This window comes from Haliotis cracherodii, unplaced genomic scaffold (assembly GCF_022045235.1).
Source record: "Haliotis cracherodii isolate W230 unplaced genomic scaffold, xgHalCrac1.p SCAF_1, whole genome shotgun sequence".
Classification (NCBI taxonomy): Eukaryota; Metazoa; Mollusca; class Gastropoda; order Lepetellida; family Haliotidae; genus Haliotis; species Haliotis cracherodii.
In genome coordinates, this window is record NW_027266264.1 from 59092976 (window position 1) to 59108834 (window position 15859).

At 42.2% G+C, this 15859-nt stretch overlaps 1 protein-coding gene across 1 annotated transcript; it reads left to right on the forward strand.

The window, feature by feature from the left end:
* Positions 1-1216: 1216 nt before the first annotated feature.
* Positions 1217-13789, forward strand: LOC139466214 (uncharacterized). Its single transcript, XM_071248155.1, has 18 exons — positions 1217-1453; positions 1635-1783; positions 2746-2841; positions 3071-3227; positions 5053-5098; positions 5621-5770; positions 6126-6181; positions 8846-8986; positions 9091-9262; positions 9574-9684; positions 9951-10169; positions 10748-10964; positions 11240-11469; positions 12527-12617; positions 12765-12893; positions 13019-13108; positions 13299-13478; positions 13612-13789. Exons 1-18 carry the CDS (start codon positions 1260-1262, stop codon positions 13704-13706), a joined length of 2523 nt encoding a protein of 840 aa, XP_071104256.1. The 5' UTR covers positions 1217-1259; the 3' UTR covers positions 13707-13789.
* Positions 13790-15859: the final 2070 nt, after the last annotated feature.

The window sequence follows — 15859 nt, forward strand, 5'->3', positions numbered from 1 at the left end:
AGTGGGGACAAGCTCTTTTCACTGACGGGTCTCGTTTTCACGTCAGCCACGGTGGACGGATTCGAGTGTACCGACGTCGAGATGAACGTTACGTCAATCATTGTGTCATGAAAGAAGATCGGTTCGGGGGCGGCAGCGTTATGGTATGGGGTGGGATTACAGCAAGACAGAGGACCCGTTTGATAGTGATAGAGAGAAATCTCAATGGACAGCACTACCGCGACGAGATCGTCGGCCCTGTTGTTCTCCCGTTTTTGCGTCGTCATGGCCCAGGCATTACCTTTCAACATGACACGGCCCGGCCTCATATTGCTCGACTTGTTCGGGATTTTCTTCAACAAAACAACGTGAATGTCATCCCTTGGCCGACTCGCTCCCCTGATCTCTCACCAATCGAGCACCTGTGGGATGAGATGGATCGGCGCCTTCGACATCAACCACGTGTTCCACAGACAGTCCAGGAACTTCGAAACATGCTCCATCAGATATGGACAGATATCCCGTGGGACTTTGAGCGACGCCTGGTCCATTCCATGAGACGAAGATGTGTTGCTTGCATCGCAACCAGAGGTGGACACACACGCTATTGATTTGTAAATTGACATTTTGCCATGTTCATGTTATGAAATCACGCATCTTCCGGAGTCACTATGGCAAATTAAACCATTTGAACACTTACATTTGTCTTTTATCTGTTGCAAACCGAAATTGTTTCAGATTTGGTAAAAAACATAACTTTGCATTAAATCTAATTCAATGTCACGGGAACTTTTGTTGTTCAGTATATTTAGTTTCTCTCTTAAAGAATTAACGCTAAATTGTAATCGTAAAAATGTCCCCTGTATTCTTTCCCCGTCAAGATGAACACTGTATCTTGATAAGAATAGTGTGTCAGTCTCAAGCGTCACCAAGATCCAAGATCGGGATGTGATATATAATGCACCAGTCTTGGATTAATTGTCAAAATTACACGATTTGGATTTTTTTATGTTTAACTCCGCAGAGTCAATGTAATAAATTGCAACCTATATTGCAACCTCACTACACAATACTGTATCTGTAACTACAGGATTATCGATAACGTTTTGCAACTTCGGTGATTTAACCTAATAGTATGGTGCCGCGACACTCAATTTTTATCATTCCAGCCAGTTCTAGTTGTTAACACTGTTATCTTATCAGTGTTAAGGTGTCGTTAGTTTTATAACAGGACAATCTGTAAAACTGTCACCCAGTCTTGATCAGTGCGGTCAACAGTCATGTCTGCGTCGTGCCGGCTGCTGGCGTTTATACTCGCCCCCACCCTGCTGATTGGGGTAGGAATGGCAGAGATGTTCAAGGACCCTGGATTTGAGGGTTCCAACCCGTCCTCCAACTGGATATGCGCTGGTTGTAAAATGGACATCACCACTGATCACAGTCAAGGTCAACACTCCGTCAGAATCACCGGAAGGTTAGCGGAATGGGCGTGTTAGATATTCATTCTTTTTAACTATTAGTAATTATAAGTAAAATATTAAGGTTGAATAACGTTTAATATAATACGGCTATTACGATGACACATTCTATTAATCCATTATTGTAAACATACTTTGAAACATGTCATTACTTGATGGTGATTGTCTCCCTTTTAGACAGGCGGATTGGGCAGGTCCTCAGCAGACAGTGTACCTCAAGAGTGGCACCCGCTACTTTATCCAAGCCCACATCAAACAACTGAATGATATTCACGGGACACTTTTCCAGAAATACACAATTCTTGCTGATATTGAGAAAAATAGCGGTGAATATCAGAAGCGGTACAATGGCATTATATCTAACAAATGACATCTTCCCGAGGCAAGAGAGTTGACTGACTATAAAAGTCCAGTTTCCACCCTTGCTGAACTTGGCTGGAATTACGGAATTTTGTCTGGACTAACGAGTCCATGCATAATTCAATCAAAATCGAGTTACGAAATCGGCGTCCTGTTCGTAAACTGCCGTGCAGATTTCGGTCGATTGCCGGTTTTGCAAAACATGTGTCCTGCAAACTCAACAGATATTTCCCAAATCGTTTAATGTTTTTAATCACGGTGCTCACATGATTTGATGCACTTCGCGAAGTATGACCCATTTTATCTCAATATGGATTTTGATCATCGATCAGATCGTGTTGATTGGGCACCTCCATTTTTGTTTGAAGCAAATGCAAGGGATATGAGAGGTGGAATGTGATTGGTCATTAGGAGGGACATGGAAGGGACAAAACTAGTAATTAGCCACTGGTTGCGCTACGATGGAGCCTAGAAATTCCAGCTTAGTTCGGCAAGGGTGGAAACTGGACTTTCATAGTATGTTAACTCCCTTCCCTCGTGAAGATGAACAGTTGACTGGTAAAGTGGTTTTACTCACTTTAAGCAGTATTCCGGCATTGACGAAGAAGAGAATTGGACGGAGATTGCCTGAAGGACCAAACCGAAAACAAATGACAGTTAACAATTTTCCAGTCACTTAAAAATGGTATCGAATGGTAATGACTTACACATGAATACATAGATTTGTCATTCTTTATGAAATGCAGATGTAGCGACAATACAAATTTGAAATAGTTAAGATCCAGTAAGAAAATCATTTTGTTACTCCACTGAGACACTGGGCATAGAAAAGTAAAATAAATACTGACAGCATAATTTATTATATTGTCATCCCATATTTAGCATGCCCTAATGCCAATTGTTTGATTTATCTTAATTGTGTTTCCAGGTTCCCACGATTATTCTATAATCATGGAAAACAATTCTGTGTACACCAAATCAGGATGGATCGAATTGTCTTCGTACTTCCAATTTTTCAATTCCGGTCAGTGATTTGCCAATGGTGCGATTTGAATCGCTCGTCGAATAGTAACAGTTCGAATATGTCAGTCTGCTTAGTGACATACTTTTTGTAACAATCGTTAACAATGGATGTAATATATATTACCATGACAAATTAACTATCGTAGTATGAAAGAATAAGGTGACCCTTAACAACGTTTTTGTGTGTATTATACATGTATGACGTGATTTTTTTATTGCTCCTTGTTTAGATTACAAGAGTGTGACGTTGAGGGTAAATGGGCCAGTCCCGGCAATTGACTTTAATGTCGATTACATGTCACTCACGGAAATACCCGAGGACCGGAACTGGAAGTCGTCTGCGGATAAGAGGATCGACCAGCTCAGGAAGAACAACATCCACTTTAAGTAAGCTCTTTACACAATACAACCAAAAAATCTTGAATACAGTTAAAGTTCATTTGTGAAGTGAAAATGTTATCTGACAATACCAATCTCGAAAAACAAATATACTCAACAACAAAAGTTCCTGTGACACCAATATTTTAGTGTATTTTTCTAACAAGTAAAGTTTGGTTTTCAATATTGTAGTACATGTATGGAATCAAGTCACAAAAACGCAACTGCTACAGAAAAGCGTGCATTCCATGCAAAAGTTGACTTTTAAGCAAGCCCCATGCATTTCACTACCCAAAAAAGGGTATAAAAACATGTGCGTTAACGGGTTTCCATATGCATTGTTTTGCATCGTGCTGACAACAACCACTCAGAAAAACAACAAAATTACGCAATTATTCAACATTACGAAGTGCCACGCCTGTCCGAAAATGAGCGTATGCCAGCCATTGGTATGCTTGAAGACAATTTAACGTCCACAGAAACATCATGTTGGCGTTAATGGTAACGTTGGCAACTGACGAATGCAGTCAGAGACCATCCTCAGAGTGGCAGGCCATGCGTGACCAATAATCGACATGACAACTGGATTCGAACAACACACCTACGAATCGACCCCAGCCAGCAACAGTGCTTGCAGGAAGCATCCATGGCCTTCGACGAATATCTTCACAAACCGTACGTCGTCGCCTCAGATGTGCAGGGATTGTCGCCAGAAGACCCACCAGACGTCCCATTTTGACAGAAAACCACCGTCAAGCACGTCTACAGTGGTGCAGACAGCGTCTACGCTGGACGACCATGCAGTGGGGACAAGCTCTATTCACTGACGGGTCTCGTTTTCACCTCAGCAACAACGATGGACGGATTCGAGGTGAACGTTACGTCAATCATTGTGTCATGGAAGAAGATAGGTTCGGGGGCGGCAGCGTTATGGTATGGGGTGGGATTACAGCAAGACAGAGGACCCGTTTGATAGTGATAGAGGGAAATCTCAATGGGCGGCGCTACCGTGACGAGATCATCGGCCCTGTTGTTCTCCCGTTTTTGCATCGTCATGGCCCAGGCATTACCTTTCAACATGACAAGGCTCGGCCTCATTGCTCGACTTGTTCAGGATTCCCTTCAACAAAACAACGTGAATGCTCCCCTGATCTCTCACCAATCGAACACATGTGGGATGAGATGGATCGGCGCCTTCGACCTCAACCATAGGAACTTCGAAACATGCTCCATAGGTTCTCAACACTATTGTTAGCATATCCCTCTCTTGATGACAAATTCTAGATCTGGCTGTCGCCAACCCCTCAGCCATTGCTTGGAGTCCTTGCACTGAGACAGCCTCCCTGACACAGAGCGTGTGCCCGGAGAGCGGAAGGTGTGTGGTCCGACCCCCTCGCCGCGTCATACCGAAAAACGTTAATAGATGGTACTTGTTGTTACCCTGTCTGTCGCTTGGCATGAAGGAGATGACACAAGGCCGACTGATCGGCTCGTATTTAGTATAAAGTCTCCATGTAAAACTGCAGCACTGTATTTCAATTGGCGAGCACGACAAGAACTGACAAGGACAAGCAGCTCCACGCACCTTCAAGTGCAATATGTTTGCTTAATGTATGAATTGCTTTAGTCAAGATATGGCTGGAATATTGCCGATATGAGTCAGTGAGTGTGTGAGTGAGTTTGATTTAACGCGGCCTTGATGGTATCTCCGTAAACATCGGATTATTTATTGCATATGTATCCATGGAATATTTCTCGATGTTAACTGTATAAACGATGTCAAATGTGTTCAGTCATATATCCTGCATTTAAATCGGAATGTGTTTGGTTGCAGCGTCCATGTACCAACACACGTGTCAACAGCTGACCTCGAGATTGACGTACGTACGGGTGACCCAGAGTTATCGCCTTAGTCACAGCCTAATTCACTGCTTAAGTTAGTATTTCTATAACAAATAACGGAGTCACAACAAAATGGAAGTGATAAACTCAAAACAACTGCTCACGAATTTACCGTACATTGTTCACCATGGTAAGTACTAAAATCTATTGATTTCAACCCTCTTCACTCTTAAACCTACGTACGTGTCAATATGGATGAACTCCCAAGTCAAAGGATACAATGAAATCAGAAAATCTTGCTGAATATAAGTCCAAAGCTGTGGGTGCCTCACAAGCTTTATTCTTTATTATGAATAGGGAATATCTGATATAACAGCAGACACTTAGATCTCGTTGAGTCCCCTATATTCGTCCGCTAGGTCCGTAATGTCCCTCTTTTACAAGTGGGCGGAAAGGGAGCCAAGTGGTCAAAGCGTTCACTCGTCAGCTTAAAGCCTAATACTGCTAGATATATTGCTGAAACTTGCGTTAAAAATAATCACTCATACATTCTTATTCAGGTAGACTTGGTGAAACACGGATATCCGATTGGCTCGCAGACCACGTGGGAAGTGATGACACAGCATCCACAGTATGCTAAACTGTTCTACTACATGTTCAACTGGGCCACCCTCAGCAACTACTATTGGGAGTGGTCGCCCCCGCCTCGGGTACGCCCTAATTCTTTCTCAATCTTTAGTTTACATTGCATTCAGAGTCACTGTGGTCAGTATACTAGATAACTAATATCCCATTGTCATTTCCAGAACTAGGTTCAACAAGAATACGACAAAAGCAAGTATCATATTTTGATGTATCAACGTCTGTTATCATTCTGCTTTTTTTTGATTCCCTGAATGAGTATAATGTCTGTAGGCCATTTCTGATATCCCCTATCCTGATATGGCTTGATGTCTACATTAAAACAGTGTAAAACCATTCTAGTTCCCAAACAGGGCTCTATGGAGAGACTTGTATTGTGTAATTTCACTGAATTACCACTTCTGAAATGTTTTTTTCTCGCAGCACAACCCTGACTACAGCAAAGCCACTGCCGAGTTGAATGTCCTCCACCAGCATGGGTAGGGCACTCTTATACATACGAGGGGTGGCTGAAAGGTTCTGAGCCTAACTACGAAGGATGTACCGTACACCCTTATCAGTTTGTATGTTGTAAGTACAGTACTGTCCATGCGTTAAGGCTGCATATGAACCTAATGCACAGCCAGGCAGCATATTTCTACAGGCACCAAACATATATGCAAATGATGACGTCGTTTCCGCTCTGGAAGCGCCTTTACACCACCCTGCCTACACCAGGCTGAGAATTCTCATTGATACCTGTCCCTCGCTCTGAACCAGCCGGCAGAGATATAGCAGACGACACTCTCAGCTGTCAGCAAAGAGACTAAGTCAAGCATGTCCCGAATATCACTGATTTTTACTGAAAACTGTGATGTTTCTTTCAGCTTGAATCTTTGATATTTGATAAGAAATAAGGTCTTGGTAGGCTGAAACACTAGTATTCTTACCATATTTTGACAGTTAATCTTTGCATCCAAACATGTGATGCATTGTGAGTGAGTTAAAATTTAACGTCACATCGGCAGTATTTCAGCCATATCGAGACGTGATGCACTGTGAGTGAGTTAAAATTTAACGTCACATCGGCAGTATTTCAGCCATATCGTGACGTGATGCACTGTGAGTGGGTTAAAATTTAACGTCACATCGGCAGTATTTCAGCCATATCGTGACGTGATGCACTGTGAGTGGGTTAAAATTTAACGTCACATCGGCAGTATTTCAGCCATATCGTGACGTGATGCACTGTGAGTGGGTTAAAATTTAACGTCACATCGGCAGTATTTCAGCCATATCGTGATGTGATGCACTGTGAGTGGGTTAAAATTTAACGTCACATCGGCAGTATTTCAGCCATATCGTGACGTGATGCACTGTGAGTGGGTTAAAATTTAACGTCACATCGGCAGTATTTCAGCCATATCGTGACGTGATGCACTGTGAGTGGGTTAAAATTTAACGTCACATCGGCAGTATTTCAGCCATATCGTGACGTGATGCACTGTGAGTGGGTTAAAATTTAATGTCACATCGGCAGTATTTCAGCCATATCGTGACGTGATGCACTGTGAGTGGGTTAAAATTTAACGTCACATCGGCAGTATTTCAGCCATATCGTGACGTGATGCACTGTGAGTGGGTTAAAATTTAACGTCACATCGGCAGTATTTCAGCCATATCGTGATGTGATGCACTGTGAGTGGGTTAAAATTTAACGTCACATCGGCAGTATTTCAGCCATATCGTGATGTGATGCACTGTGAGTGGGTTAAAATTTAACGTCACATCGGCAGTATTTCAGCCATATCGTGACGTGATGCACTGTGACATGGACAAAACAATGCTGATGTACCTTCATTATTTTCAGTTTCATAATGACACAAGGGACAGAGATGATTTTTTTCTCTCTAACTGACTGACTGAGTATGGTTTTACGCCGCTTTTAGCGATATTCCAGTAATATCACGGCGGGGGACACCAGAAATGGGCTTCACACATTGTACCCATGTCGGGAATCGAACCCGGGTCTTCGGCGTGACGAGCGAACGCTTTAACCACTAGGCTACCCGACCGCCCCTTTTTTCTCTCTAAGCTTTAACCAACATTTGCTTTGTATTGACATCAACATAACAAGGCTGGCACAAGCATCTGTGAGAATTTAGAATAGAATATCTTTACCATTTACTAAACAGTACGAACTTAACAGTTCACTTTCGTTTTGATGCTAGGGAATATTGTGATGTCACGTGACTACATCTGACGCCCATTTACCCATTATAGCGTTGAATGTCACTAACATTCTGTCCAGAGCAGTTGCAAAATGAATAAGGAATGTGGAAGTGACCATGGGTATTAAGAGTGATACATTATTATCTACATATCTACCATTTAGTGAGGTAGGTGAATGACACAAGTAAGAGCATTTAATTGGCCAGAAGATGTGACGTCACTGTCATGTACTGTACAACTACACCTTCAAAGGGATTATGTTGCAAAGAAAATAGCAGCCAACGCCGTCCATCCACGTTAGGCGGAGAACCTTTCAGCCACCTCTCTTAGATATCTGGCTGCTTTACATGGGGCATAAACGGAAAATAGCTGTGAAAAAGATATGAATGGATGACACCGGGTGTTCGTGAACAAATAAAATGAGCATTGGATGGATGAAGAAAACACATTCGCTTAACCAATTATGCTTACAACGAAATGGAATATTTTGGGCTGTTGCTTACGTATACATAGCAGGAAAAAATTACGAATTGTTGTTTGTAACAATCGCAGCTAAGTCCAAGTATGTGTTTTTTAATTTGTAATATATAAGATATAAGTGAAGACTTTTTTCAAATTACGTAGAAGGAGTACTTGGGGGACGGTTAAACTATTTTTTTAATTCAGAGTCACGATCTTCAAAAATGAAAAGATCCGCTTATCGTGTGCTCGAATCGCATATTTGTCCTTATTATGAAATTTGGTTTGTCTGCGCCAAATTCCTCGTGGGTTTAACCAAGGTGATCGACGTTTATAAGCTATTCTTCCTCACAAGCGTTGATGCGCCGTGATTGAGTTGACATAATGTGTAACGTACTAATTCACCCACTAATATCAAAGAGAACTGACTTAATATTCCAGCCTGTTTGTGATTATTTTCAATTCCCTTGAAGCGTTCCTGTCCGAGCACATAACATATTCTGGGGTGCTAATACGAAGTACACGCCCGACTGGGTGCAGGCTCTGAGTCCCGACCAGGTCAAGCAGGCAGTGGATGAAAGGATACAGTACATCGTCAAGGACACCAAGGGGAAGTAGGTGTAACGATGATTATGATTGTGACAAATATGGATGTCTGTGACGTCTGACGACTAGGTGAGGTTGCGATGGTCCTTAATGTGATCCCTACTATCTTCAGAGTCCAACATTGGGATGTCAACAATGAACTTGTCCATGGCCACTGGTTCGAGGACAAGACAGGAGACCCTGACTACACCAAGAAGATATTCGCCAAGGTTCACCAGGCTGATGCCAGCGTCAAGTTGTTCCTCAACGACTATAGTGTTGTGTCTGAAGGAACGGCAACATCGGTAATACTAAAATATTTGTTTAACAACTTGAAAGTGAATGATGTATACGAGTCCATTTCCGACCTCAAATCACATTCATAACATCTTGTGTTCAAGAAGGTACAGACCAACAGGTCGTAAAACCATATAGGTATATCCATAGTTACTAGTCAATTCAGAAATTGTTTCGCTGTGACAAGTCATTAAAATAAGCAGGGGTCTTTGACCTTTGGAAAATAGACAACTTGAGAAGCGTGTTGAAAACTTACCAATCAATGCTCATCATTGAGAACTCAGTCAGTACTACTATCTAGATGTGTGTATATTTACAGGCTTACCTGACTCAAGCAAAGGAGTTCAAGGCTGCCAATGTTGGCTTGTACGGTATTGGCATTCAGTGCCACTTCGGTAAAGACTCTGCACCAGATCCAACGCTCATTAAGGTAACGATTAAAAACCAAGCCCACGTTTAATATATATATTTCCATAAAGGACCGAAGATCCAGATGCATTTTGATAACATAGGTATCCAATATAACTATCATTTGTACATTGTATTACTTTATATCACTTGGGCAAGAAAGAACACTCAGTCTCCATCTTAAATCCCCCTCACCCAGTCCACCATGCAGTCACAGTAGATTTTGTTATGGATCCATTAACACCAGCACAATACTCTGTCAATCCAAGGTACTTCGATTTTGCGTAGAAACGTTTGGATCAGCTTGCTACAGCAGGATTACCGATCTGGGTGACAGAGCTGGATCTATGGACCCACGACGAGAACACTCGAGCTGACTGGTATGAAACCGCACTCCGCGTTCTCTTCAGTCATCCAGCTGTTGAGGGCATCATTCTGTGGGGGTTCTGGGGCCCAGATCACTGGAGAGGTCCAGATGCAGCCCTTGTGTCCGGCAATAATTTTCAGGTATGTGTTCCCCACAGTTCAATTTTCGTACCAGTGAAACATATTCACTGCAATTGTTTTACATCAAATTATGAATTGTGACGAACATGTATAATTAATTATAAAATGATCTATCGTTAATGAAATTAGTGAGCAGTCGGTAGCTATATTTGTTGGTAAGACATCACATGTTTTCTAGGAATCATCGAGCAACCATTTGATTTACAAGAGGGGCATTTGGGTTTGAGATGGACATTTTGTTGTCTAAATGTTTCGAATAACAATGCATTAACAATGTTAATACACGTTAGTCTTTATTGTTTCCTGATTTGCGGTCACAGTTGATATTTACTAAACTGAATTGTCTAAACTCATGCAATTCGTTGGTAATGACATTCTCAATGAGTGACAAATCTTCTCATAAAAATAATTGTTGTGAATAAACATTTCCAAACAAACACATATGGTTGGGAATATTAAGTACCTGGAAAGATCTGACAATAATGCAAATGTCCACAATTTATGGAACGCCGAAAATGAGTATGATGTGCAAAGTTAACTATACCCTTTCATCACCCTGAACATATATGTCTCTCAAGATTAATGCAGCAGGAAAGAGATACATCGACCTCCTCTACAAAGAATGGAGTACGCATGTCTCACACAGGGTGTCATCAGGGACACAGTTTAATGTCCGCGGTTTCCATGGAGACTACAGAGTGGTCGTCAAATACCATGGCAACCCGGTGATGCAGCAGACTTTCACCCTAGGGAAACAGGACAAACAAGTTGATATCCGGATCACCAACGTTAATCGTAGGTGTTTCTGGCATTTTCTACACTAGTTAAGGGAAAAGAAGAAAAACTATCAAGAAGAATTTTACCTGCAACTTGCACAAGTCCATGGGGGTCATTCTTCCTCTGAGCCTTCCGAACAGTGATGCTAAATTTTAGGATTTACCACTTAAGCACGCACGTTTATTTTTTAAAGGAAAATCGTGTATTGATAGCCTGGTTGGAAGCAATATATGTTCTTAATGTGTAACAAATTCGAATGCGAACTTACATACACTCTATCTTTGTGTCAACAGACGTCATTCAGATCCAGACAACACAGTCGCCGGTCGACCATCCAGTTACAGTACAGCATCCGGTCGCTCACATTGGCGAATATACAGTGGGTCACATGACCTCAGGCTCATCCAATCAGTTGACGTGTATGTCTAGATACTCGGGATTCACTGAAGTTGGAGATGATAAGGAGGCCGAAGTGTCTTGTCCATCAGGATATGTTCTGACTGGGTGCTCAGGGAAAATAAAGGTACCAATTGTACATTACAGAACAGAGAACTGTTGCACAATGATCAGGGTGACGTTGTACAAAGCGATTTAGGTGAGGTGATCGTTAATCCCTTCCCTTAACATTGACTTGCGACTGTAGTAGCGCTGAGGTCAGCCTGAACGCTAAGGCGATCGTAAATCTCATACTTTAAGACAGCCATAGTGGTAATATATCTTTGAGCGTTAGTACCACAAAGCAATATCAGCTTTACGACAGCCAGACTGGTAAAATATCTTTGAGGGTTAGTACCACAAAGCAATATCAGCTTTACGACAGTCGGGCTGGTAAGATATCTTTGAGGGTTAGTACCACAAAGCAATCTCAGCTTTACGACAGTCGGACTGGTAAGATATCTTTGAGGGTTAGTACCACAAAGCAATCTCAGCTTTACGACAGTCGTACTAGTAAGATATCTTTGGGGGTTAGTACCACAAAGCAATCTCATTTTTACGACTGTGGCAAGCGTATGTTATAGTACGGGAATCACGATGACCTAAGTGATAAGATCGCTTTGTTCAACTGGGACCTGGTTGCGAACTTCCCCACAGAAATAACAAACTGAACTCGGGTCTATAATAATTCTAGAGACTTCATTATCACTTCAATGACAGTGAGCATATTCTTATTTGAAAGGTGGAAAATAGTAACACTGTTGCCTTCAGATTATATGATTATAAGGGACTTTTGGCTGTGTAATTGTCGGGTACGGGTGGCCCAAGCACCTATAGTGCCGCAGTTTGAGGCGTGCCAGAAAGTTGGGTTCGATTCCCAGTTCGCACTGACTGTTGCTTGGTTTGTCTACAGCATACCCGTGCCCGTGGTTTTCACCGAAGTGACAAACGTCTGATATCTACATCACATTAGGTTCTCCTCCAACATCGAGCTGAAACATCATGAAAACAGTGAAATACTGTTCCAATCTGTGTTAAACCAAACGCAATCACTCACTCTTATTTGAACGGAGGAAAGGATTAAGACCGTTGCCTTTAGACAATGTGATCATTATAAACAGCTACCTGTGTGATTGTCTATACAGAATGGTCATGACACACGGGACGGCGAGACAATCAGTGTTGTGGGCGGCGTCGCTAAATGCCAGGTTTACGACGGATCGGGCACCACAGCACGTGAGTAAAGAAGTACTTAAACACCATAGTATCAAGCTATCAAATTCAAGAAGACAGTTCACTTTATTCTTCAGACAGCCATCAGGTGAGGTATATGGTAGTGTTACATCATGAATACCTATAACCGTATGAGCGACTTGGTTGCAGCGGCACAGGCGGTGGCGAGATGTTGTAAACTGACGGGACTCCACTGTGACTACCGGAAGTCAGGGCCTTCACAGGACGTACTAAACCAGAGGATTGAAACAAGATGTCAGAACAACATGGTAGCTACAGGTCAGGCGTTTGAATATATGTGCCATAATCACATATCGCTAATGAATTGTTAGTAGCTTCGTTAGTTAGGTGAAATGACCCCGATTTCCTGGTCAACCATACTGTGAGTTGTTTCCTGTCTTCAGGTTGTTCAGCCCATTCCTGGTTTTCATTGCTGGACGGAGCCTTCCCAACTACCCACTCCTGTATCGCCCAGAACTCTGAAAACCACGGCAGTAAGTGATGCTTTTTGTGGTGATACATCTGATCTTACATCCTCACAATAAGCGACATGTATGTATTTATGAAAGACTCTATTGTGTTTGGAGTTGGTCCTATATGAAGTTCATTAACAATGTAGCACAAATAGACACATTCAGATATCAATTCTAGTGTACGAAACTTTATCTTCCTTTGTCTGTTCAGAGGTCGAGGCGTCTGCTGTCTGTTGCTCTGCGCCCCACCTCACGTGTAACGTGAAGACCTCCAGTCCCTCAGGCAACAACTTGGGGGATCAGACAGGGGTGTCATGTGACCAGGGCTGGCAGCTCGTCGGGTGTTCGGCCTATTCAGAGGACGCAAAGCTTGGAGGGGCGTATACAGGGGGTATAGTGTGACATATCTTGATGACTTTAGTGCTGATTTGACCGACCGCTGCTGTGACTTAAACAAAATGTTTCCGTAAATGCAAAAAATAATTTCTACCTCAGGTTTTACATTAATACATTGTTTCTTTCAGGCAATCCCGAGCAGTGTATCGCTGTGAATGGAGCTCAGAGACTGTACAACGAGATGGGCGTCGTGGCCTATGCCACATGCTGTCGTGCACACTGATAGCAATTTGCCAATACAAAATCTCGCATTACTTGTCGTTGTGTACTGTTTTCATTAAATGAATTGGACATAGCTGTAATTATATAAAACAACTGCGGGAATATATTCTGTAATTATCCATTTTATACAAGACACGAAACCCATTATTCAGGCATTACACGCCAATTTGTAATTATGATATATATGTAAATGCATGTCGTTGGCTAAATTAAATAACAAGCATGCAGCAGTTGTATGGGTTCGATTGTGACTGCACATTGTTCTGTTTGGTATCCAACTTAAGGGTCTGTAGCATGTTTTTACTTCAGATATTACTTTTTAATGACATTTTTACAACATCCACATTAGATCCCTTTAACGATTAATATAACAAACAATATCAGTTATAAACGGTTGTCAAACGACATTGCAGATAATAATTACTCTGTACATGTTCTCGGCATATGGTAACTATTCAGTATGACACATTGCGAATCTCTTCATTTAAAATGTAAAAAGGGCAGAGTGGAATCTGAAAACCTACAAATACAAAACTGCAATAGATTCCCACCTACAACATCCGCCATATACAATATATACTACAAGGTCTCTCACTTAAAGAAACATCTACAAATTAATTACTCAAATTTATTATCCTCCTCTCCTTGCAGTGAAAACACGATCTCGAGGCATTTGTGCTCACTCAAATGTTAAACCACCATAAAGCAACGATCTAACTGAGAACGGCCACTTTCTCCAGCTCGTCATTTTGCAGTAGGATTGAAAAGTATGTCGCAATACGTTAAGCGGCGAAAAATACATACAGATTCAAACAGATATACTTTTTCTTGTTAATTAATGTGGTGGTGGCCCCGTTATCGACGTGCGCCTGTTGTAACAAGAGTGGCATTTTACCCCCCATGAATACCAAAATACAAGTACACTTATATATGAGAACAACTGATTTTGTCCGATAAAATTGTATGGTATCGTAGTTTGATGTTCAGTTTAGGTTTCAATATTAAAATTACATACCAAAACCTTCTGCAACAAAGAGGTATCTTGCTTATCTGTGTAAGTGTGGTGGAAACTAATAGTCACGTAACATGGTAGCAGTAACGATCTGAACTCCGTCGTCCCCTGGGAACATTAGTCTTCGCACCGTGTTTACACATGTTTGGCTTTCTAATCATTGTGGCCTTTGCTCCCACTGTACTGCTAAGGACGTGTGCTACACCTTGCGGCAATAGTGACACTTGATGTTACCCTGCCTAGTTCTCGGCATTAAGGGGAAAAACAAGGACTGGACGAAGGGGAGTATATTGTGTCTGCGTGGGGCATCAGTGCTAAACTGAAGCATGGTATCTCCGTGGGCTAGCTCTATAAAACTGGTATTAGTCAGGACGAGTAGAAGTAGTTACACACACACACGCACGTGCATGCACGTCGCTCGCTACATGAATGAAATAATCTTGTACGGGACGTTAAACCCCTTTTTCACCCCACCCGAAACTTAACACTCTTGATGGTTCTGGAATGTGTTGGCTTGATTTTCTTCCTTTTGACAGAGGTACGAATGTTTATACCCTATATACCCGTAAAGATCCGGGTTAGATTTAGTCTTCAGCAACCCATGCATGCTTGTCGTGAGAGGCGACTAACAGGATCTGGTGGTCAAGATCGGTGGTTTGGCTGATGCATGTCATCGTATTCTAATTGCGCAGATCGATGCTCATGAACTCACTGGAGTGTCTGGTCCAGACTCGATTATTTACACACCGCCGTCATATAGCTGGAATATTGCTGAGTGCTGCGTTAAACAACATGAGTATGGCTTTGCGCTACTTTATTCAAGTAATATCACGGGGGTGGGGGTGGTGGTGGGGTTGGGGACAATAGGGGGAATCGAACACGGATATTTTGGCGTGACGAGCGAACACTTTAACCACCCCACATGAAATGGCGAATTGTATCTGTGTGATCGGCAGGAGAAGGCAAGGTAATGTTCCGGTCGTACTTGATGTGCATGGCGTGCATGGCGTGCATGGCGTGCTTTCTAAATATAGATAACAATGTACAGAAATCCTTTCATAACGGCTTTGAAGAGGCAAGTGGAAAAACCATAATGCATACAATTGACTCATAAGCTTAGGTGGACCTGTTTGAACAGAGCT

Bases quoted from the DNA above. Each gene is read 5' to 3' on its own strand.
- LOC139466214 (XM_071248155.1), top strand. From the start codon at position 1,260: ATGTCTGCGTCGTGCCGGCTGCTGGCGTTTATACTCGCCCCCACCCTG. The intron at 9,263-9,573 runs GTAATACTAAAA...GTATATTTACAG, and splicing joins CTGAAGGAACGGCAACATCG to GCTTACCTGACTCAAGCAAA. The intron at 10,170-10,747 runs GTATGTGTTCCC...ATGTCTCTCAAG, and splicing joins TGTCCGGCAATAATTTTCAG to ATTAATGCAGCAGGAAAGAG.